The 24386-nt window shown below is 48.6% G+C and overlaps 1 protein-coding gene across 2 annotated transcripts; it reads left to right on the top strand.

Moving 5' to 3' along the window:
• Window positions 1-511: 511 nt before the first annotated feature.
• LOC118996622 (histone-lysine N-methyltransferase PRDM9-like) lies at window positions 512-12556 on the top strand. 2 transcript variants are annotated; one of them, XM_037060152.1, is made up of 11 exons: window positions 512-565; window positions 1265-1351; window positions 1618-1741; window positions 2005-2115; window positions 3166-3215; window positions 5432-5588; window positions 6205-6306; window positions 6505-6776; window positions 7192-7259; window positions 8370-8563; window positions 11075-12556. In XM_037060152.1, the coding sequence occupies exons 2-11, from the start codon at window positions 1292-1294 to the stop codon at window positions 12517-12519; spliced, it is 2583 nt and encodes an 860-aa protein (XP_036916047.1). In that variant the 5' UTR covers window positions 512-565; window positions 1265-1291; the 3' UTR covers window positions 12520-12556. The 2 variants fall into 2 exon arrangements, with proteins under 2 accessions (XP_036916047.1, XP_036916048.1); XM_037060153.1 differs by lacking the exon at window positions 512-565 and adding an exon at window positions 651-1047.
• Window positions 12557-24386: the final 11830 nt, after the last annotated feature.

Genomic DNA, 24386 nt, shown 5'->3' with positions numbered 1-24386 from the left:
TTGCGTGGTCAGATTTTACCGACTTAGGTTTCCACGGAATGCAATGCAGTCTCGACCGTGTCCTCACTGCTTATGCAGCTCTAGCTGAAAGAGGGTTTGAAAAGGGGAGTGGGGGGCACGGACGGGCCTAGAGGTAAGTTGGGGATCCCGACCACAGTCTAGTGGAACAAAGTCACTTTGTCAGGCGGCAGGAGGCCCACGTTCACCCTAACGTCCTGCTCGGCTCGGAGTTCCCAGCTCCTGCGGGATGGATTCCTCACCAACTGCGGGACAACCAGCCTTGGAGCTTCAGGCTACGTGACTGGCCCTCGGGAGACCCAGGGTAGCCAATCCTCGCGGGGTGGGGCGGGCCTTCCGCTGGCCAGTCCGGAACCCAGGGACTCTGCCCCGCCCTTTCACCTTCTTCTGACCGCCCATTGGCGGGCAGGGCCCTGGCATCCCGGCACTGATTGGGCGCTATCCAGGATGGGACCTCCCCCCCAGGGCGGGAGGCCCCGGAGATCCCGGACCCGAGCGGAGCTCCGCTGAGGTGGGCGGCGCGGCAAGGATCCTGGGAGACTGACCGGTAAGCGGGCAGCCTTGCCGCGTGGAACCCTTAGCCCGAGACCGTCAAAGTCCAGCCTGAGAGACCCCGATGCCCTCATCCCGAGGGGCCCCGAATCCCTTCAGCATCGAGGGGCCCACGTGCGCCAACCCGGAGGACCCCCACGCCTAGACCCCCAAACAGCCCGAAAACCCCCGTTCCCCTCAGCTCGGGGCACCCCACCTGCAGCTCGCCCGGAAAGACCGAGTCTCCCCAAACTCAGAGACGCTAAATGCCGTCGTCCTGGAAACGAACAATGTGTGGGGACCCGGAAGCCCCTCGACGAGACGCCCCGAGTCTCCTCAGCCGCCGGGGTCTGACCCTCCCCTCCCCCCAGGCCTCAGCGTCCTCAGCCCGGAAGACGCGGGATCGAGTCCTCAGGGACCCCGAGCCTGTCGGCCCGAGAGACGGCGGTCGGCCGGGGACCGCGCCTGCGTCCCGTGCGGGCCTCTCCGGACCCCCGGGTGCGCCCCCGCGCCCTTCCCGGGACAAGCGCGTTTCCTGGCGCTGCCACAGGCCCGTCGGGGCGATGGGGCGCCGGTGGAGCCCGCGCTGAGGCGGCGAGCGGAGGGAAGGGCGGGTCTGCATCCAGCCCCTCCCCCGCAGGGCCCCGCGGCCCCGCTCCCGGCCCCGCCGGCCCGGAGAAAGGCGTTCGGCCCTCAGCGCCTTCTCCTCCCACAGGCGCCTCGGACTCGGGGCCGGGACGCCATGAACCCCGCCGGCGGCCCGCAGCCCAGCCCTGAGGGAGAAGCGTGGCGGACGCGTCCGGTGAGCTGAGGGCCGGCGGGGAGCGTGGGGACAGACGCCCGGCCCTCGGGGCGGCCCTGGCTGTGCGCGGGCGGAGCGCTGGTGGGAGAGACGACTCCGCGGGGCGGGGCCGGCCAGGGAAGTGCGACCCAGGGTGCGAGCGGGCCCCCGGGACGGACAGGGCTGGCGGCGCAGGGACCCCCGAGGCCGCGCCCGCTCCCTGCTCCGGGGCCGGGCGCCGTCGCACTCGCGTCGCGAGTCACTGGTGTCTCCACTCTCCTCTCCAGGCCGAAGACGCTTCGGAAGACGCGTCCCTCTGCTCCTCCGGGGAGGAGTGGGCGGCGATGGGAGACCGGGAGGAAGGCCGGTACCAGAACCTGGAGAAGACCTTGCACGTGCTCGCCAGCCCAGGTAGCGAGTGCGCAGGCGCTGGGCCCAGGGGCCTGGGTCCGCCTCACGCGGCTCCACCCGCCTGCACTCCCTCCTGCGTGGACACCGAGGGGGAGTTTGCTCCTTCGCGTCACAGCAGGGCTGGCGCTGCCGGCGCGGGCGCGGTGCTCACAGCAACTCGCTGTCGACTCTCCCATACATCAGAGCCGGTCACAGGGGCTTCCTGCAGCTCGTTCCTCCTCCAGGCTGTTTGCTTTGAGGACAAAGGTTTCGTCTCTTTCCAGGTCTTAGGGCCCTGCGACCAGCTTTCCTCTGTCACCACCGCAGGCAGGCCACCGAGCTCCAGGAGGAGGACCCTGCGGACGCTGATGAAGAATGGGCTCCAAGGCAGCGAGGTGAGGGGCAGGAGGAGGCAGAGCTGCCCTCCCGACACGGACCTGGTGTAGGTCAGGCTGCATCTCGGGACATAACCAGGGGACAGGGTTTGCTTGTCCAGCGAACACACAGGATGCAGAACAGTGTGTCGTACAGTGACGGGCTATTCCTGTAAACTTTCAGGTGTGCAAAATCACCTTATATATTTATAGACACATTAAGAACCAGTAAATGTATAGGAATATACAAGTGAACAAGAAATAACTAATTCAGAAGAGTCATCACAAGAGAGGGAGGCAGGTCTGGCAGGCGAGGAGCCTTCCAACACCTGGCTGCACGATGGCCTGCATGGAGACAGATGGAGAACGGCATTAACCATGGTGACTACAGGAGCTGAGGGGAGGGGCCAGAGGAGTGAGTAGTTTTATCTCTGTGTCATTTCCTGATGTCGGCCAGGGTGCCATTCTGTCCTGTTTCATGAGTGTTCAGTGAGTAGGGACAGTGCACTTTCATGGGTCTGAGGTTGAAACACAGCTGAAGCCAAGATGTCATCTTCAACTTGACTTGAATTCTGTTTCTGTGATCATCAGACTGTGGATGCCAACCAGAGTCTAAAGATTAAGGAAGGCCGTGGATGGCCAATATGTACACAGTGGGGAGGATACCAGAGAAAGGAGGCGAGGTGGTCGTGGTGCCCAGTCACAGCCAATTTGAATGAAGAAAACAGGATGGAGAAAGGGTTATGTTAAGGACATGGAGTTTCTGTGCAGTTACTTTTATTACATTTTTGTCAGGAGGGGCCAATTTATTTTTTAATAAATGATAGTAGATGCTTTATGAACATAGGGTGAAGCATAGATGACACTTTGTCTATTTTTTGAATCATTCTAATGAAATTAGTGGATGGCCCCAATAGAAGCATAGGCCTTAGTGATACCTCAGAAACATTTTCCGATCATCCTGGGATTGTTCTTGGACTACTCTCATTCAGAATTCTGTGTCCCTAATAAGAATCTCCAGATTTTGGAAACATTTACCAACAAAAACACTGGTTTCTCATCATCTTTCAGTCAAACCTGCACCAGTGGCTTTCAGGAGTAAACAGAGTAAACATCAAAAGGTAACTATTTCCCAAATCCTGTTGACAAGAAGATTTTCCCCGTGGATAGAAATGCAGGTAAGAGTAGGAAAATACAGAAATTATCCTAGGAACTGCTGCCTTCCTTTCCTGGTCTCTTCAACACATTGTCTGATTTACCATCTTTTTTTAGAGATTTTATTTATTGATGTTTTAGAGAGAGGGGAAAGGAGGGAGAAAATGAGGGAGAGAAGCATGTGTGAGACACACCTGTATGAGTTGCCACTCACCCACCCGCAAGTAGGGAATCTGAACCGCAACCCAGGCGTGTGCCCTGACTGGGAATGGAACTGGTGACCTTTCGCTCTGCAGGCCAGCGCTCAATCCACTGAGTCAACCAGCCAGGGCTCATCATCATCTTTTTTTTTCTTCTTAATTTATCTTTAGAGCGGAAAGGAAGGAGAGAAGGAGAGAAATACCAATGTATGGTTGCCTCTCATGAGTCCCCTGCTGGGAACTGGCCTGCAACCCAGGCATGTACCCTGACTAGGAATCGAACCGCGATCGTGTGGTCCACAGGCCCATGCTCAATCCACTGATCTACACCAGCCAGGGCTCATCATCTTAATAGTTAATAACTATAGCAAAAATAGTAACTACCATTTGTTTCATTCTCACAATGTTTCAGACTTTAAGAATTCTATGTGAATAAACTCACTCAAACATTACAACAACCCGGATGAGTACATACTATATAACTGTCTCCATAATGATGAGGAAAGTAAGCTTTCAGAGATATAGAAATGTTTGACTGTATGTCTAAGATCACAGTATCAGTGGTAGTGTAATCTAACCCATATTTGCTTCTCTAAACCACCTACAAACTCATTAAAACTTTCAGGGTTTTGCCCTCGCCACCGTGACCAATTGGTTGTCATGCTGCAAATCTAAAGATCGCCAGGGCAATGGGGGCATGCGCATGCGCATGCGTGGGTTATGGGTCAGTTTCCAGGTTGGGGTGTGTGTGAAAGGCGAGTGATCAATGTTTCTCTCTCTCTCTCTTTCTCCCTTCCCCTCGAGAAAATGAACAAAATCTTCTTTAAAAATTAGAAAAGTAAACTTTCATAGTTTCTAAATTTTACATTGTTTTAGCCATATGTCACATCTTTCATCTGACTGATGGTTTCAACCAAAGTTCTCTGCTATACTGAAGTGAGAGATGCACTAAGACTCTCTGAATAAGGAAAGTGTACGCTGTATAGGCAGCTTGTGCAGTGGATGGCCCCAGATGAAGAAGCATGTAAAATGTCCAGGATCACAGCCTCCCACTCTAATCAAAAAAGCATCTCCCACCCCTGAGGAGCTTCAGGTTTGATGATTGAGAAAAAACATGATAAAATGACTTAAGGACTTCATACAGGTTACACACTGTTCTATAGAAACTCATTCATCTGGAACTGATTTCAAATGCCCTTTCTTACAGGGTGAAGGAACAACTTCTTTGTCTGAGTTCCAATGAGGCCACTCTCCTCCTATTTAGAGTCATTTGTTCCACCCGCCTCCCTCTGCGTTGTGAGCTCTGTGAGAGGCTGGTCCATACCTGAGACTATTCAGAAGTCTCAGGGCCCCTGAGGGCCCCCAAGTATTTGTTGAATGAACGATTTCACAATTACAAATTAAACTAGAAGATGATCAATGAATGCTGAAGGCAATTTCTGTGGGATTTGAAATATGGAGAGACCTGAGGGGTAAATTGATAGTAGAACTGTAATGTCACATTTATACTGTATTACACAATTCACAGAACACTTGGGTGAGCATTATTTAATTGCACATTCACTGTAACATTGAAAGTTAGCAAGTTATAGATCATGAAACTGAAGACAACTAGCTACTGATACAGCCTTATTCAAACAGAATTGTTGGGAACCAGCTAATCTGAGTACAAATATTCTTTCTAAGGTATTCCAAATTTTAACACCATTTTATTTATTGTCTAGATATGTTTCTGCCAAGTATTTCTTTATTCTCTTCTCAATGTCCTTCACTCTCAATATGACAGAGACAGTTGAAAGAAAAGAGCCATAAGGCCTGAGTCTAATCTTGGATTCATTACCCACATTGGCCCTATCCCCTCTAATATTCATACTCCCTAGATATTTCCAAGGGTTGAAGTATTAAAGACATGCATGTAAAATGTACCATAAGCCTTAAAAAATTAAATACATGTTTTTTAATATGTGACTCTTCTATTGGAGGCAACATCCAAGATACCATTAAGCAATGAATATAGTTTGAAGGAATTGTCAGGAACGGCAAATTTGATGACTGCAAGTGACTCAGAGAATGCCCAGAAACCAGTGTCCCCTCCTAGAAAAGCATGTGTCTTTGGAAAGCACACTAGACGAATATTGGGTAAGAAAAAGATTATTTGGAAAATTTAGATGCTCTAAGTCCTGTAGAAGGGCTGATAAGTGTGACCTAGCTATATGGGGCAGACTTTGGATGGGCCTGGATTTAAGCTGAGCTAAACTGAGGCTGAAGTTACCACTGGAGCTTTTGGCAAATCCTATAAATTCTCTGAGCTCCTGCATGCTAATGTGTAAAGTGAAGACAAGGATACTTCGCTCATATGTTGTTTGAAAACATTAAACTGACTTTAAAACAGGTGACACATGCAAGTTGTCCGATAAATCCATCTGTGATAATAGCAACCACACTTTATTGCTATTGTGTGCCCAGGCCTGTACTCAATGCCTAACACATAATGTGCTCTCCGTAAATATTTTATGAATGATTAAAGGTTGGCAAGTTAAACCTGGTAATGGGAAGATCTAGAAACTAAAATTCAGTTAGTCATCTGTAGTTAGTGTGGAGTCTTAGTCTTCTGAACCAATAGTTAACAGTAACATGCCAGAGTGTGCAAAAGAACAGGTGATAAATTCATGGGAGGAGATTGTGTGTTATCTGACAAAATGAGAACTAACTCCACATCCCATCAGCGTCGCTCACCTGCTCTTCTCCAACTCAGAACTCAGGAGAAAGGAGATTGACATGAAGATGTACAACCTACAAGAAAGTAAGGACTGTGTGTACCAAGAGGTCACCGAGCCCCAGGATGATGACTACCTTTGTAAGTGACCCTCACTAAGAAGCAAGTTATGATACAGTAATTTCATCTAGTCCTATGGTCCCCAAATCATTCCCTTCCTTAGCGACCTAGAGTACAGGATTGACTCTTAATGATGTGAGTACTGGACTCCCTCTGAAGCTCTTTGTGTCCAGGAACATGCTCTATACCTTCCCTAACCGCTGTTGCTCTCACCTCCAGATTGTGAGAAGTGTCAGAACTTCTTCATCGACAGCTGTGCTGTGCATGGGCCCCCTACATTTGTAAAGGACAGTGCAGCGGACAAGGGGCATCCCCACCGCTCAGCCCTCACCCTGCCCCCTGGGTTGAGAATCGGGCCATCAGGCATCCCTGAGGCTGGGCTTGGAGTGTGGAATGAGGCAGCCGATTTGCCCATGGGTCTGCACTTTGGCCCTTATGAAGGACACGTCACAGAAGATGAAGAGGCAGCCAAGAGCAGATACTCCTGGCTGGTGAGAACTGTTTACCTCTTCCCCTGTCCTCTGGCTTCCCACATTTCCTTCTGAGGCTTGGAGGGACCCCGCCTCCTACATGCTAGACATAGAGGGGACAATGTGGTCAGCTCTTTGTACTGACTGGACTTCACATGGACACAGAGCTCCTGTTTAAGGATCAGAAGGTAAGGAGGAGCAAAGTGGTGCAGACACAAAGGAGTGGCTCCTCCCCTGTGAGGCTCCTGTTCTGATTGGACAGGTAGACTCGGATGTGTAGGTGATGAGTAAGAAAAATATCATGTGGTCACAACTGGCACTTGAGTCCACATGCAGGTAGAAGGAACTTTGATAACAGTAGAGTAAAATAATTCTTCTGACTATTACCTCCCCACAAAAAAAGTAAAAGGTCTTTAACTTCTTTTCTGAAACACAGATCGCCAGAGGGAGAAACTGCTATGAGTATGTGGATGGAAAGGACAAATCCTGGGCCAACTGGATGAGGTGAGGTCAACAGGTTTCTGGGTGCCAGAGGGGACACTCATCCCCCACAAGCCCATATATCTGTCCCTCTCATCATGCCTCCCTCAGTGGTCTCCCTTAATCCTTTTTTCCCTCTTTTTCTCCATACAGTGTTCTTTCATTTCAGGGGACATTTAGAAAAAAGTGTAACTTATGTCCTCAAAATATAAAGCTCTCTGCTAGACACAATGTGGGTGCTGGAAAGGACCTTGAAGAGCCTAGATTCACCAGGGACACTGGATTACACTTTAATTTACCAAATGAACATTAAGCACTTACTATATTCCAGTTTAGGTGAAGGGATACATTACTTATACAGACCACACAACCCATGTCCTTATGAAAAACTCACAGACAGACATAAAACAAGTCCTTTTAGAAGCATTTACTATAATTTCCAGGAAGTGCACAGTGTCAAGATAGCACAAACCAAGGGTGGCCTGAACCTGTGCAGGCAGCAAACTATCCCACCCTCACTCCAAACTAGAGCTGGGCTCTGAGGCCTGCAGAGGAATGGTCATGGTCCCCTTTCCTGAGGGGGGCTCTCTTTTATTGGGGTTAACAGAATGTGAATCAACTACTATTGCTCTGTTTTATTCTAACAAGACAAAAAGACATTCAATTTTCTATGGCAATCTTGGGCAGGCAAGTGAATGGTACCCTAAATAAGGTGTAGGGGGGTTGGAGAAAGGCCTCTCAGGAGAAAACAGATGTGGGCTGAGTACTGAATAATTAGTGAGCTAATTTAGAAGCAGAGCCCTAGATCAAGCACCAGATTCTGTTGTGTGAGACAACTTGATTTAGAGTTTGGAGAAGCCAGAGGCCAATAGGGTGGAGGTTAAGTCTAGAACTGCGTTTTAGAAAACGGTATTAGGTAGGATGAACACTGCAAGCAGCACTTGGAGGTAGGAATTCACATGACATGCTGACAGACGTTCAGACACTGAACAGAAGGTTCCCCGGAAGCATTAAGGGCAGTGGGCAACACCAGAGCCCAGGAGCCTTAAGAATCTGAGGAGCTGGACATGGATGTAACAGGTAGTGGGAACTCATCACTGTGGTTTTCTTTCCCTTCATCTGCCTCAATTCCAGGTATGTGAACTGTGCCCGGGATGATGAGGAGCAGAACCTGGTGGCCTTTCAATACCACGGGCAGATTTTCTACCGAACCTGCCGGGTCATCGGCCGGGGCTGTGAGCTGCTGGTATGGTGCGGGGAAGAGTATGGCCAGGAGCTGGGCAGCAAGTGGGGCAGCAAGTGGAAGAGAGAAGTCACAGCCAGGAGAGGTGGGCACCACTGTTCTTCAAAACAGAAAGAGAGAATTCTCCATAGAAATATTCATGATCGAACTCTTTTTTTTTTTTTAAGTTTTATTTATTTATCTTTAGAGGGGAAGGAGAGAGGGAGAGAAACATCAATGTATGGTTGCCTTTCCTGCATCCCCTGCTGGGAGTTGGCCTGCAGGGAATCAGCGTGCAACCCAGGCATGTACCCTGACCGGGAATCGAACTGTGATCGTCTGGTTCGCAGACCTGTGCTCAATCCACTGAGCTACGCCAACCAGGGCCATGATCGAACTCTTAAGTAGAGAGTAAAATCCACTCTAAAGTCAGTAAAGTTTCAAATCACATGCTTCAGAAATTCACAATGCATTTATATGCCTTTGACTCTCAGGCAAATTTTTTATATCTTTTATTTTTAAAATATTTCATGCCCAAAATATACAACTGCTTTTAGTGCTAAAAGGCTAACAGACAAAAAAAGTTTTCAAGCACTAACCAGCTCTCTCACCAAGGCAGTTTTTCTGACATTTTCATAGCTGTTTCTTAACTTTCCTCCATACTTCCAAATGGAACATGTCTTATAGGCATTCATTATTTTTTACTCATTTTGCCCTGCCTGGTGTTGCTCAGTGGATTAGTGTCAGTCTGCAAACCAAAGGGTCACCGATTCCCAGTCAGGGCACATGCCTGAGTTTCAGGCCAGATCCCAAGTAAGGGGTGTTCAAGAGGCACCCACACATGGATGTTTCTCTCCCTCCCTCCCTTCCCCCTTTTCTGAAAATAAATAAATAAATAGATCAAAGAGTGGAAAGGATGGAGAAAAACATCAGTGTGCAAGGGAAATACTAATCAGTTGTCTCTGGTACACCCACAACTGGCCCACAACCGTGGCATATGCCATAACTGGGAATCAAACTTGTAACCTTTCTGTTTATGGGACAACACCCAACCCACTAAGCCACACCATTCAACGGGGCACATTCTTTCATTACTTCAGTGAATTGTCAGGTGAGATCCTACTCTATGGCACACAGGGTGGTGGGACCTGGAAATATGCATTAGCATGAGGAAAGAGTCACTGCTCTTGAGGAGCTGACGGGTGAAGGAGGGAAACCCAGGCACATGAGCTTCCATGTGCATAACACTACACAGCGGTTAGTGCTTTCAAGAAAACTAGTCCAGGGCCCTGGCTGGTGTAGCTCAGTGGGTTGAGCGCGGGCCTGCGAACCACAGGATCGGGGTTCGATTCCCAGTCAGGGCACATGCTTGGGTTGCAGGCCAGTTCCCAGCAGGGGACTCACAAGAGGCAACCATACATTGATATTTCTTCCTTCCCTTCCTCTCTAAAGATAAATAAATAAAATATTAAAGTCCAGGAGAAGTGCCTAGGGACTAGTGTGAGGGAAGGTGTGGTGTGGCAAGTGGTCTGGGAAGGGCTCCTCAGGAGATAACTAACAAAAAATACCTGGGGGCAGAGGATCCTAAGCAGAGGGAACAGCTAGTGCAGGGAAGAAAACAGGTTCTGCGTTGAATTCACTGAGGGTCACTTGGGTCTCGTCTCAGCCTAGAAGGTTGAGATCAGACAGACTGAGATCAGACAGATGCTTAGCAGCCCAGAAATGCAGTACTGATCTGAATTGAGACGTTGGGACTTTCCTGAGTGAAAGTGTGCAGTCGTCAGCTGAAGAGTGGTGTGTTCTCTGTTCTGATTGTTTTGTTAATTTTTAGAAAGTAAACTCCAGTGGGGAATCCCATCAGATTACTTCATCTCCAAGTGAGAGCGCATGGTGGATTGGCCAGAGAGGAACAGGAGTCAGGCGTGTAAAAAATGTGGTTGAAATATTTTGAAACAGACTTCTCAGTATATTTGAAATGGGCTAATGCTGAATGAAATGAAGCATAAGTATCTGGTGTGAGGCTTGAGGAACGACTTTTTTTTTAGATTTTATTTATTTATTTTTAGAGGGAAACATCAATACATGGTTGCCTCTCATGTGCCCCCTACTGGGGACCTGGCCCACAACCCAGGCATGTGCCCTGACTGGGAAACAAACCTGTGACCCCTTGCTTAGCAGGCTGGCACTCAACCCACTAAGCCACACGAGCAAGGGCAGGAAGCACATTTTGTTTTACTGTTTTGGAAACCAGAGAGAAGCAATTCCTAGGTGGGGCCTATGGCTATCCTCTTCAACATGACTTAGAAGATACCTACAGATGAGAAAGGTCACTGCAGCTCCATCCACACAGGGAGTGAAATGGCCTCTCATGCTCCAAAAGTCCCCAGTCTGGGCAATATTAGAAAAGACCTTTGATGTGGGCTTTCTGGATTTCTGAGGAAGATAACACTGCATAAAAATAAAAAGTAAAATAGATGGTGAGTGGACACTGTGGGAGACAGAGCTTGCGTTGTCACCACAGTGAGAATGATTCATGGGGCAGGTCTTACCAGGAGACTAATCATACGGCCCAGGCGTTCTCATCAACATCTGCCCTGACCAAACCTTTCTCTTTCAGTGGAACCAAAGCTAGAGGTGCACCCATGTCCCTCCTGCTCTCTGGCCTTCTCCAGTCAGAAATTCCTCAGCCAACATATGAAATTCAGTCATCCACCTCAGATTCTCCTGGGAACATCTGCAAGAAAACACCTCCAAGCAGAGGAACCCTGCCCAGAAGATCAGAGTCTGCAGCAACATACTAGTACACACAGCTGGAATGATAAAAATGAAGGTCAAGAAGTCAAGGAAAGGTCCAAACTTTTGCTTAAAAGGATCAGCCAGGAGAGAATCTCAAGACCCTTTTTCCAACCCTCCAAAGAACAAATGAGCTCTGGTGAGCATGAGAGAATGATGGAGGAAGAACCCCACAGAGTCCAGGAAGAGAGTCCAGAGGGTGCAGGCAAGTTCTTCGTGAAAGTAGGAATGTCAACAATTGTAACAATCCAGCATGGAAGGTGTTGGCAAGGATTCAGTGATGGGTCACATCTCATCAGAGGCCAGAGGACACACTCAGGAGAGAAGCCCTATGTCTGCACAGAGTGTGGGCGAGGCTTTACCTGGAAGTCGGTTCTCATTGCACACCAGAGGACACACTCAGGGGAGAAGCCCTTTGTTTGCACGGACTGTGGGCGAAGTTTTACAAACAAGTCAGTTCTCATCACACACCAGAGGACACACTCAGGGGAGAAGCCCTATGTTTGCAGGGAGTGTGGGCGAGGCTTTACACAGCGGTCACAGCTCATCACACACCAGAGGACACACTCAGGGGAGAAGCCCTATGTTTGCATGGAGTGTGGGCGAGGCTTTACACAGCGGTCACATCTCCTCAGACACCAGGGGACACACACTGGGGAGAAGCCCTATGTCTGCAGGGAGTGCGGGCAAGGCTTTACCTGGGAGTCGGTTCTCATCACACACCAGAGGAGACACTCAGGGGAGAAGCCCTATGTCTGCAGGGAGTGTGGTCGAGGCTTTATACAGAAGTCAATTCTCATTGCACACCAGAGGACACACTCAGGGGAGAAGCCCTATGTCTGCAGGGAGTGCGGGCGAGGCTTTATACAGAAGTCAGTTCTCATCAGACACCAGAGGACACACTCAGGGGAGAAGCCCTATATCTGCAGGGAGTGCGGGCGAGGCTTTATACAGAAGTCAGTTCTCGTTACACACCAGAGGACACACTCAGGGGAGAAGCCCTATGTTTGCAGCAAGTGTTGGCGAGCCTTTACACAGTGGTCACATCTCCTCAGACACGAAGGGACACACTCAGGGGAGAAACCCTATGTTTGCAGGGAGTGTGGGCGAGGCTTTACACAGCGGTCACATCTCCTCACACACCAGAGGACACATTCAGGGGAGAAGCCCTATGTTTGCAGGGAGTGTGGGCGAGGCTTTACACAGCGGTCACATCTCCTCAGACACCAGGGGACACACACTGGGGAGAAGCCCTATGTTTGCAGGTGAAGTGAATAAATCATTACCATTAAATCACATGTAAGTAGCCATAAGAAGTCTATGGAACCTTACTCTTCCCCAAGATTGTAATCAGTACAGAAGTAACTAGTTAAACAAACCTCCCAGTTTCATTGCAAGAGATGAGAGGGACAAACAGTTCCATGAGTGATAATGGGATATCAGCACTAATCTCATGGTTTTTGGATATCCCTTTCTGAAGAGTTTTGTCTCCATACAAATATGTAGCCCACATTCCTCATTCCCCCATCGCTGAAAGACAGTTCAGAAAGAACCACAAAGAACTCATACTCGGCCACAGAAATTCAACTCCTGTAAATGTGTAAATCTGGAGTCAGTCTACTTTAGTTACTGCCCAGAGAGGGATTTGAGACAGACTCCTGGGAAGTGGGGCCTCTTCTAATAGGCAACCTACCCTCCTCCCTTGGCTTCTCTTGGCTCTTCTGGTTTCTTACAACCTCTGGAGCCTCGAGAGGTGTGAACAGCAGGGAGGAATGTGTGCTTGTGCATGGACGTGAGCCGCTCAGTCTGGGCACCTGATCTTCCTCACTCCTTGCTGCCTTTTCAGGGTGAGCATTTCCTGGTGCACAGCACACAGATTCCACACCAGTCCATAGTGGTTGTGAGTCTCAGCTCTGCCTTCTCCAGCTGTGTGACCTATGGGAAGATTCTCGGCTTCTCTATTCCTGCCTCTTAGTCTGTACAGTGGAAATGGGAACTCCAGCCTTTCGGTTTGACATTCAAAGTTGAGTCAGCACAGACAATCTGGAAAGAGGATCGCTGAGATTGCAGGCCCTACTGAACAGCCTTCGGTGCCCATGTCTTCCTGGTCTTTAGTGCTGGACAAAGGAAGATTAGGACAGGGGTGTTTAACCAAATTGAGAATTCGAGCAGACACCACTGCTCTTCCCACACAGACTCAGCTGCCCTGAGGAGGAGGACTGAGGTAGGGAATTTGCCTCCCTTCACATTACCATCCTCTCACTGAGCCTGGGCATCCTCAGAGCCTCCTCAACACAGGCAGGTGGTATTGAGAGTGACCTGTGAAACAAGACCCTCACTCACCCCTTGCTGAGAACTGACGGGGAACAGCACCTGCCTGCACTGGGTTGTTCGGATAGATGGGGAGCCAAGGCAGGGAGGGCAAGGAAGATGTGTGGCACCCACTGACTCAGCAGTCCTGAGCCTGGTTCAATTTTTTAAGATTTTATTTAAGAGAGAGAAACATCAATGTATGGTTGCCTTTTGTGCATCCCCTGCTGGGAACTGGCCTGCAACCCAGGCATGTGCCCTGACTGGGAATTGAACCACAATTTTCTGGTTCGAAGGCCTGTGCTCAATCCACTGAGCTACACCAGCCAGGGCTGGTTCAATTCTATTGCCAGATGTTCCAACATCACAAGAAACACCATGCTAACATGTTGAAATTGTAGGTATTTCCACCATCTGGGATAGAAAGGCTTTGAAACTTCATCCCAAGGCCTAGAAGATGGGAGGGGGTCCGAAGCACTCAAGGAAAGGACCCATAAAACAAATTTGGCTAATTGCCTGCCTCTGGCCACTATCTGTTTTATGAGAGGGGCCTAGTGCTTACAGAAAGAGCCCATTGGTGACTTTGGGAAACTACCTCAATTTTAACTGTCTCCTGTCATGTATTTATTTTATAAGATGACCAAATGAGGTCTGAAGCCAGATAAGGATTCGGGCTAATGACCCCCACGCATACCTACGATTGAGTAGTCTCATACCCCGTGGAAGCTGGCACCACTTTTACCCCTCAATCAATATCTAACTTTGCCCCCATCCCACCAACTATATGAGTCCTCAGGACAAAGGACCTGGTGCTTTTGCCACCCAACTTCTTGCCTTTCACGCCCATCTCAGCAAGACGTCCTCTTCCACGAGAACCTATCACTAATAAATCCTGTTTACACACTAATACACTTGCGGATCCGTAATCCTTTACTGCATTGGCAAGAAGAACGGAGTTTCTCCTGGGACAGGTGCACCCAGTCTGCATGTGGCATTCATGAAGCCCGCAACACAGCAGCTTCTGTAATGCACTCTCCTTGTACCTGGGTCCCACAAGGCTTCATACATCAATGACTACATCTCTAAATTATTTATTGTATCTTTAAACTTTTGTTTGTGGGGTCTGATGGGATAATGGACATGCACAATATTGGTCGTTCCTGGCCACCCATTAACAGACAGTATCTACAATGGCCCAGGAGCACAAAATTCCAGTGGGCCCAATGGGTGGGAGTCCAGCAAGACAGGGTAAGAACAGGGTAAACACCTACATCTGCATAAGGAAGGGTGCTAACAGCTCCTAGAGGTCGCCCTTTTCTTAGAACCAGAGCTGAGTTCAATACAGAGAGACGGTCAACAATTAGTAAGGACACCATCATAAGCTCTCCTGCATGAGGGACACAACCTAAGCATGACCTACCCTGTTCCTGCTGGGGTGGGTTCACCAAAGGGGGACACCCACCCCCATAACCTGGAGTGATGACCTTTCTGTCCTCCCAGCGCCAGGCTTATGAAGAAGAGTGTCTACATAAACTGTGGGTTTCAGTAATAAATACCCACTATTACTTTCTTTTATGCCTTTTTTAGAGGAAGGTGTCTTTCTTGGGTTTTATTTCCCTTCCTTGTTTCTCCCCCAACCACCACAGCCCAGAGAGAACACCATAAACTCAATATCCTGTGGCTTTCAGCATGGGCCATGGGAGAGGGACAGAGTCCTGGTGTAATGCTGACAGAGGAGCTGGGACTGAATACAGTGGGAAGGGGAACCCACAGACTGCCACGTGATGGTCACCACCACCCCCCACCAGGACAGACCCTGGAGCTCTCTCAGAAGGCTTAGCAATTCAAGGTGAATAGACAGAGGCCTGTTCCCTCCACCCCCCTTCAGCAGCAAACCACATTCTTAGTGTAGGTGCCAGCCTCCAAGGTGTCCCCCAAATGCACCTGCTGTCACCCCTGCCCTTGTACAGTTCCTCCTTCACAGAACCGAGCTGATCTGTGTTGTGAAAACAGTGTGTGGCTCTCAAAGCTAAACTGGAAACTTTTGTCTCGGCCTTGCTCACATAGTTCACACAATCTCAGACCACCTTGTGCAGGGAGTTGGGTGTTTACACACACACACCCCAGCCCACCTGGCAGTGGCTGGCAGCCACCATCCTTCTCTTGAAGTGGAGGCTCCAAGAAGTGACTGCAGCCTGACATCTGCTGGATGCTGAGTCTCTTGCCCTTGCCCAGAAGCTGGTTGGTTAATGGAGAAGATGGTCCTTCTAGGTGGGTGCCTCAGGGGCTGCTCATCTACTCTCTGGGTGGCGCTGGTTGGATGAGCCAAACCTGCCTCTGATCCCCAGGGCAGAGACACCTTTGCAGTGTCCGTCTGCAGAGTGTGCCCGTGTACAGCCTGACAGTTCAAGGTGACGACCTCTGAGGTGACGAGTTAAATTCCGCAGTGACAGCTACACTCATACTCACTGATGGCACCAGCCAGCCTCCCGTCTCCAGCCTGACCGTGTCCAGCAGGGGCCAGTGCACATCTGTAAACTGTGTTCACTGATGGCTAATGTGTCACTGTGTTGAGCTGCAGTGTTGCCCAGGCCTGTGGTCCTCAGCCAGGTTAAAACCCTCCAGGACTCCCTGGGACACACCGACCGACTCTGTCCCAGGTCAAGGGCAGCCATCTCTGGCCTGGGCAGTGACTTGAATGGGGAGACAAGTGAAGCAGGCAGAGTCCAGGACAAAATCCGGATGCTCTGGGGTCAGGAGAGGGGCTCTGACTCCAACCACAAATTCCCATCACAGTGCCATTGGGGATGGGCACAGGCATCTTTCCTGTGACTTTCCAGCTGCTATGACGTACGGGCCTCCCTGTGGTCCATGCTTGTCCAGACAGCAGCCAGACCAGCCAAGTTCTCAGGACTCTGCTCAGAGTCTTGGCTGACCAGGAAGAACCATCGGTTCCAGGTTACTGAGAAGTGTGTGCTGTGTGTTTTACCTGCATGGTCTCAAATCTGTGAGGCAGGAACAACTTCAGCTACATGCCCAGAAATGTCAGCAGGATGGTTCAAGGGCACGACTGCACTATGGCTCTGGCACACAGTCCAGGCCCAGAGGCCCAACTGCCAGGCAGCCCAGCAGCAGCAGCAGGCACACAGCCTCACCTGTCCTCCTGCTCTGTCATCCCAGGCCTGTGTTTTGTCCTCCTGGTAGCGAGGGGCTCCTGCACTTCCAGCATCACGCTTGTCCAGTCCCAGAGACAGGGAGGGAGGGAGGGGGCGGGAGCCAGTTTCTTTTCAACTGGGAGGCCACTACTGCTGGGCTTGTTACAGTTGGGAAGCCCTTCCTTCTCTGAATGAAGCCATAGGTTGTGTCCTTTGATTCCAAGACAGAGATGCCAGGATGTAGAGAACTGTTCCATGTGGTGTGGGGGATGTAGCCCAGCCCCTACTGAGAAAGGCCAGTGGGGAGCAAGGCTGGCACACAGGACCCACACCCATGGTTTTCCTGTGGGGAATCAGGCCTCCATGATACCTAGGCTGCTATGAGGCCTACTTTTGTTAAAACTCCCTCACCCTGAATTGAGGCAGAAGACGTTTACTGTGTATCTTTAACTTCCTAAAATCTGTGCCAAACCTCCCAAATATGGAGTGTAACTGGTTCAACCACTTTTCCCCTTGATCTGCAACATTTTTCTCTTCTGTATAATTAGCAACATTCTTTTCTTTGTTATCTGTTAAAGATAACCACCTACAGCAAAACTGTGCATAGTAAATAAGGAGCATCCTCGATGTAATGTACCCAGAAAAGCAATAAAAGCCTGTCCAGACAGGAGTCGGGACCTTCCCTCTCATTTAGAGAGTGGCCATGCCATCCCTTTTTCTCCACAGGACTTCTGTAGTCTGTGTGAATTTGTTCCTCAAAGCTACAACGCACAGACCATGTGGGTGGGGTCCATATCACCAGGATACAGATATAGAATGGCAGGGTTTTGTACACTGATTCCCAGTGACAGAAATGTGAAGGGACATTAGGACACTGCTCTCTCTTCTAAATGGCCCCGAGCAGTAAACTCACCTCTGGCCCCAAGGTGACGGGTGGATGTCGGGATGTCACCTGGGGCTACCAGGCATTCCAGCTGGGCTCTACCTAAGACTGCCCAGGCCTGGCTCAGGATAGAGAAATTTGCTCCCCTCGGAAACACAGTCAGAGGGGCTGTAAGAGGGGGGTTGGGCAGGGGGACTGGCAACAGAGGACACTCCAGGCCTGACTTCTGGCTCCAGTCCCAGCCCTGCAGGGCTGACAGCCAGACTCAGGGCCTGAGGGTCTGCAGTCTTGGCACAGCCTCTCACAGCCACTGCTGCCTCCTCCTCCTGCCAGTGGAGCCCCTAGGATCAGGGCTGTGAGGTGTTCGGCCCCTGCTGGCAGGATCAGAGCTCCCTGGCTGACTGGACTCTTGGTCTTGGGATGGCATGAAACTGATTGTCAGCTAGGAGCCTGTGAGGAGCCACCCAGCCCCTGACCCCTGGCTCCCAGACCTGCCCCTGCCAATGCCCCTGACTGTGGTTTGTCTCTGCCAAGCATCCTACTTGGGCGTCTTGGTATTTTATTGGTTTTTTTTTTTTCTTTGAAAGTGTCATCTGTAAAACTCAGAGGCAGGAGACAGTCAGGAAGGAGGAAACTCTAGAGGTGCCCCAGGTCTAAGATAAGGGACATCCACACAGGACAGAGACCCTGTTCTAAGACTTATTCTTCCTGCTTTCTGAAAAAGCACTGAATCATGGTGACTCATGAATGCAGCTGCACAGAATATGCTACATGCCCCTGCTTTATTGTAATAGCATTATAATAAATTAACATTGTACAACCCCCTTCTCCAGTGGAAAGCATTTTCCAGTCAAGGAAAATCATGGGAGACCACATGCACAGTAACTTTAAAGTAATACAGCTACTTGTACATGTGCAATGAAAGCCACCAAACCTACCTGGATAGGATCTGCCCTATAAGAACAGAGACCCCTCTGTTCCCTGCACTTTCAGCATCACACTCGTCCAGTCCCAGAGACAAGGAGGGAGGGAGGGGGCGGGAGCCAGTTTCTTTTCAACTGCGAGGCCACTACTGCTGGGCTTGTTACACTTGGGAAGCCCTTCCTTCTCTGAATGAAGCCATAGGTTGTGTCCTTTGAACCCCTCTGGCCCCTGAGGTCAATCTCTCCTGGCTCAGCCCACTCCCATGTTCTGTGGAGTGTACTATTGCTTAATAAATCTGTTCTCTCTCTGTCTGCTATAAACTCTCTGTGTTCAGTTCAATTTTTTGTGCGCAATTACCAAAAACCTGGTTATCTGTGCCCACCTGTGACAATTCTAAATGTCCATGGTTATAGTTTTGGACTAGAAAGAGAAAAAATAAAGTAACACATATTTTAAAAAACCATACTGTGCTATAAACTAAGTTCCAACAAATTTCAATTTAGTGAAATTATAGAAGGTATGTTACTTGCTCTCATTGCTAATCATCTAGAAATCAGAAACAGGGTAACTAGAAAGTCCTTTTATTTGTATGTTATAAAATACACTTCTAAATAACCACCCAAAACAAATCACAATTGTAATTAGAAATAACTTAAACTAAGTGATAAGAAAAATACTGTATACAAAAGCCAGATCATTTATGTTCTACAAATGGTCATGGTCAGTGTTTCTCAAGCACAAGTGATTTTGCCCCCAGGGGGACATTAGGTAAAGCAGGGACACATTTCAGACTGTCATGAGGGCAGAAGTGAGGGAGAGTATAACTGGCTAGCATTGAATAGAGGTAATGGAAGCTAACAAGCACCTACAATGCAGAAAAACCCCAGGAGATACAATTATTGGCCCAAAAGGTCAACAGTATTGTTACTAGGAAGACTCAAGTTAGGGTAGTTAGGGGGATTCCCCTCCTCGGTTCTTGCCCTACTCAAAAGAATGGATTCGAACTAGGGACAACAAGTACTGTGAAAGTGAGGTACCGGGTTTATTTGTGAAATGCACTTGACAGGAACCTGCACCCCAGCTAGTCTGAGTGCCCCACCTGCTGGGGTGTCAGGGCTTTCATGCTTGCAGCAAGCCTTCAGGCTTCCCCTCCTCACCCTTCTCCCAACCTTGGGATTAACATGCAGTCTCAAGGGCTTCCTTTCCCAGATGGAGGAAATGGAACAAAGAATTTCAAAGGCTCCCCTCCAGCTGCTGGTGTGCTCACCCTGGTCTCTCTTTTGATCTTTGAACCTCTGAAAATCTTACCTGACCTGGCTCAGGACTGCTGAATTACTGGGTGAGATGTGTCCCCCTCCCCCTTCCCACCTTGGTTTGCTGTCTATCCTGCTTAGCAGTGCTGAGAATGAGAAGCCCTGCTCTGCATGGGACTCAACAAACAGTCCACCAGGATGGAAACCACGCATCACTTTGCTCCCTAGATCTGAAACAATGCCTCTCTCTTTTCACAGACAGCATACAAACTGAGACCTAAAGTACAATGACAACAGCAATAAAAGCTCGCCATCTTGCAAAGATTGGTGAGTGTCCTAGGCTGAGAAGACATCCACATAAAGTCAGGAGGCAAAAAAGGTCTGACACCTTAGGAGACGGAACCACGCTGTGATACACCACAGCCCACATCTGAGGGTCACTGCTTCTTCTCATTGCCCATACATCACTCTTCAATTGCTGTTCTATTACATAACTAGAATCAATAATCTTAGTCTTTTAGTTCCCAGAATTCACCATCTAAAATTTTCCTTTGACCCTGGCTGGTGTAGCTCAGTGGATTGAGCACGGGCCTGCAAACCAGAGGACTGCGGTTCAATTCCCAGTCAGGGCACATGCCTGGGTTGCAGGCCAGTTCCCTGCAGGCCAACTCCCAGCAGGGACACACGAAAGGCAACCATACATTGATGTTTCTCTCCCTCTCTCCTTCCCCTCTGAAGATAGATAAAGAAAGAAAATCTTTAAAAAATATAAAAAATAAAATTTCCCTTTGAAAATGTGGACATTTGCTATGTTATAAGTTCCTTCGATTACCTACAAGGGGCACAATTTCACTTAGAAGATACTTCTGATTTCTGAGAACTAGACCACTATGCCCCTAGGCCCTAACTCATTTGAAATGCTAAGAATGCTGTTACTACTTTATTGAGTCAATAATGAACCTATAACTAACAAAATTTTTTTTAACTCTTCACATTGTCTTATTTCTTAATGTTTTTCAAGCTTCACCTTTTTTGAATTATATATAACTAAAACAATGTGATTATTATTATTACATGATAGCTCACTTACCTTGAAACTCATTAGAATCAACTTTTACATTATTACAAATAATAGAATTCAGTAATGTGTGGGAGAAATTACATATATAATTAAATATCCTTTATATATAAAAGAGTGAAGTAAAGAAATAATTTTTAAAAGGAGCCAATAATGCCCTGGCTGGTGTAGCTCAGTGGATTGAGCACGAGACTGCAAACCACTTGATCGTGGTTCAATTCCCAGTCAGGGCACATGCCTGGGTTGCAGGCCAGTTCCTGGCAGGGGACTCATGGGAGGCGACCATGCATTGATATTTCTCTCCTTCTCTTCTTCCCTTCCTCTCTAAAGATAAATAAATAATATTTTTAATACATTTTATTGATTATAGCATTACAGTTGTTCTATTCCCCCCCTTCATTCCCCTCCACCCACACACTCCCTTCCCCACCATTCTCCCCGCCCGCTTAGTTTATAACCACGTATCTCAAGTTCTTTAGATTCTATATTTTCCCCACTATTATCGCCCTCCCCCCTATCCATTTTCTGCATACCAACTATGCTATTTTCTGTGCCTTCTCCCCCCATCTCCTCCTCCCACTCCGCTGTTGCTAACCCTCCATGTGTTCTTCATTTCTGTGGTTCCACTCCTGACCTGGCTGTCTTCTTGGTTTGTTTTTGTTTTAGGTGTGGTTGTTGATAACTGTGTGTTTGCTGTCCTTTCACTGTTAATATTTTTCATCTTCTTTTTCTTAGATCAGTCCCTTTAGCATTTCATATAATAAGGGCTTGGTGATGATGAACTCCTTGAACTTGACCTTATCTGAGAAGCACTTTATCTGTCCTTCCATTCTAAATGAAAGTTTTGCTGGATAAAGCAATCTTGGATGTAGGTCTTTGGATTTCATGACTTGGAATACTTCTTTCCAGCTCCTTCTTGCCTGTAAGGTCTCTTTTGAGAAATCCGCTGACAGTCTGATGGGAACTCCTTTGTAGGTGACTGTCCCCTTATCCCTTGCTGCTTCTAGGATTCTCTCCTTCATTTTCATCTTGGCTAATGTAATGATGATGTGCCTTGGTGTGTTCCTTCTTGGGTCCAACTTCTTTGGGACTCTCTGAGCTTCCTGGATTTCCTGGAAGTCTATTTCCTTTGCCAGACTGGGGAAGTTCTCCTTTATTATTTGTTCAAATACGTTTTCCACTTGTGGCTGTTTCTTTCCCCCTTCTGGTACCCCTATAATCCGGATGTTGGAATGTTTAAAGATGCCCTGGAGGTTCCTAAGCCTCTCCTCATTTTTTTGAATTCTCATTTCTTCATACCTTTCTGGTCGGATGTTTCGTTCTTCCTTCTGGTCCATTCCACTGATTTGAGTCCCAGTTTCCTTTCCATCGCTATTGGTTTCCTGGACACCTCCCTTCATTTCAATTAGTTTAGCCTTCATATGTTCTTCTAATTGTGGCTATAATCTACCAGTTCTGTGAGCATCCTGATAAATAGTGTCTTGAATTGTGCTTCTGAGAGGCTGGCAATTTCTTGGTCACTTAGAGTTATTGGCTCTGGGACTTTGAGTTCTTCTTGCACCATCTTTTGGGCTGTTCGTGCCTGTTCCAGGATCAGAGCCCCAAAGTGGTCACTAGAGCAGGGCAACTAAGTCTCTGGGTTGTGACGTTGTATGTGGGCGGGGTCAAAGAGGGACAGTGGCTTCCCGTCTGCCGCCTGCCACCGTGGCCCCCACAGGCACCGCAGCCACCACCGTCACCAGGCCCACGCGTTTCGTTCCACTGCACGCAAGTGTGCCACCGCCGTCACCCCTCCACCACTGGGTTCGCCCCCTGGGGCCTGTGTGGTCCGTCTCACTGTGCGCGAATGTGCGACCATGGTCAGTCTGCCCCGCACCCCGACTGGTTCCGGGCTGCCTGCGCACCTAGGTTGGGGATCTGTCCTGCCCGACCCAGCTCTGCTGCTGGCTCCGCCCCTCTTACCGTCCCCGTTGAACGGTTCGTAGTTGTCAGACTTCCGTATAATTCCATTTTCTAGTCTTTGGGTGTGTCCTATTTCTCCAAACCTTTGTTGTATTCAAACTTGGTTGTGGGAGAAGGCACAGTGTTTCCACCTATGCCTCCATCTTGGCAGAAGTCCCTAAAGATAAATAAATAATCTTAAAAAAAAAGACCCAATAACAACAAAACAGGTAAAATGCCCGGGAATAAACTTAAGAAGAATGTGCAAGATCCATATGAACCAATTCATAACATGCTACCCAATAAAACACCCCTGAACAACACCAACTCAGGTAGCTCAGTGGCTTGGGTGCCGAGCAGCAAACCTAAAGGCTTAATTACCAATCTGGGCAGGTGCCTGGGTTGAGGGTTCAGTCCCTAGTTGGGGGCATGCAAGACACAACTAATAGATATTTTTTTTCTCTCTCTCTCTCTTTCCCCCTCCCATCCCCTCTCTCTAAAAATAAATAAAATCTTTTTTTTCAAAAAGACACTTGAACAACAGGAAAGTAACAGCATGCTCTTGGATAGAAAAATATATAATGTCCTTCCGGCCAAGATGAAGGCATAGGTAGACACACTGTGCCTCCTTGCACAACCAAAATTAAGGACACCAAAAATTTAGAAACAAAAAAACAATCAGAACTGACAGAAAGTTGAACAGTATGGAAGTCCGACAACCATTCATCTAGACTGGTAAGAGGAGTGGAGAGGGGTTGAGGCAGGAAAAAGCAGTGCCTGGCTGACCTGGGTACACAGGAGGCAGCTGACAGACCCCGGGCTTGGGGCAGATCCAGTGAGGTGCCCAAGGCAGCTGGCTTACCATGGTCACACATTTGTGTGCAGATAAACCAGGCGAAAACGGGAAGCGAGACAGAGCGCGCAACCGAGGGCCCCAGCACCGGGAAATGAAGCCTAAAATAACCAATTGAAAACACTTGTGGGGGTTGAGGTGCCAGGAGAGACTCCCAGCCGCACATTAGAGTTCATTGGAGAGACCCACAGGGTCCTGGAATGTACACAAGCCCAGCCCACCCACCCAGGAACCAGCACCAGAAGGGCTCAATGTGCTTGTGGGAAGTGGTGGAAGGGACTGAAATCAGAGAGAGCAGAGCAAGTGCCATTGTTCCCTCTCTGACCCCACCCCCACATACAGCTTCACAACTCAACAACTAGGTTGGCCCGCCCTGGTGAACACCGAAGGCTCCACCCCTCAAGGTAATAGGCACAACTAGACCAAAAAAAAAAAAAGGCCAAATGGAAGAACAGGTCAAAGCCTCAGAGCCAATATATTTATGTGACCAAGAGATAGCCAACCTATCAGATGCACAGTTCAGAGCACTGGTGATCAAGGATGTTCACAGAATTGGTTGATTTTGGTCACAAATTAGATGAAAAAATGAAGGCTACACTAAGTTAAGTGAAGGAAAATGCATGGGGAACCAATAGCGATGGGAAGAAAACTGGGACTCGAATCAATGGAGTGGACCAGAAGGAAGAAAGAAACAACCAAATAGAAAATAATGAAGAAACAAGAATTCAAAAACATGAGG

The sequence above is a fragment of the Sturnira hondurensis genome, unplaced genomic scaffold, assembly GCF_014824575.4.
Source record: "Sturnira hondurensis isolate 20B ecotype Veracruz unplaced genomic scaffold, ASM1482457v3 Scaffold0011378, whole genome shotgun sequence".
NCBI lineage: Eukaryota > Metazoa > Chordata > Mammalia > Chiroptera > Phyllostomidae > Sturnira > Sturnira hondurensis.
The sequence above is the reverse complement of the archived record's forward strand: the minus strand, read 5'-3'. Positions and strand labels throughout refer to the sequence as shown.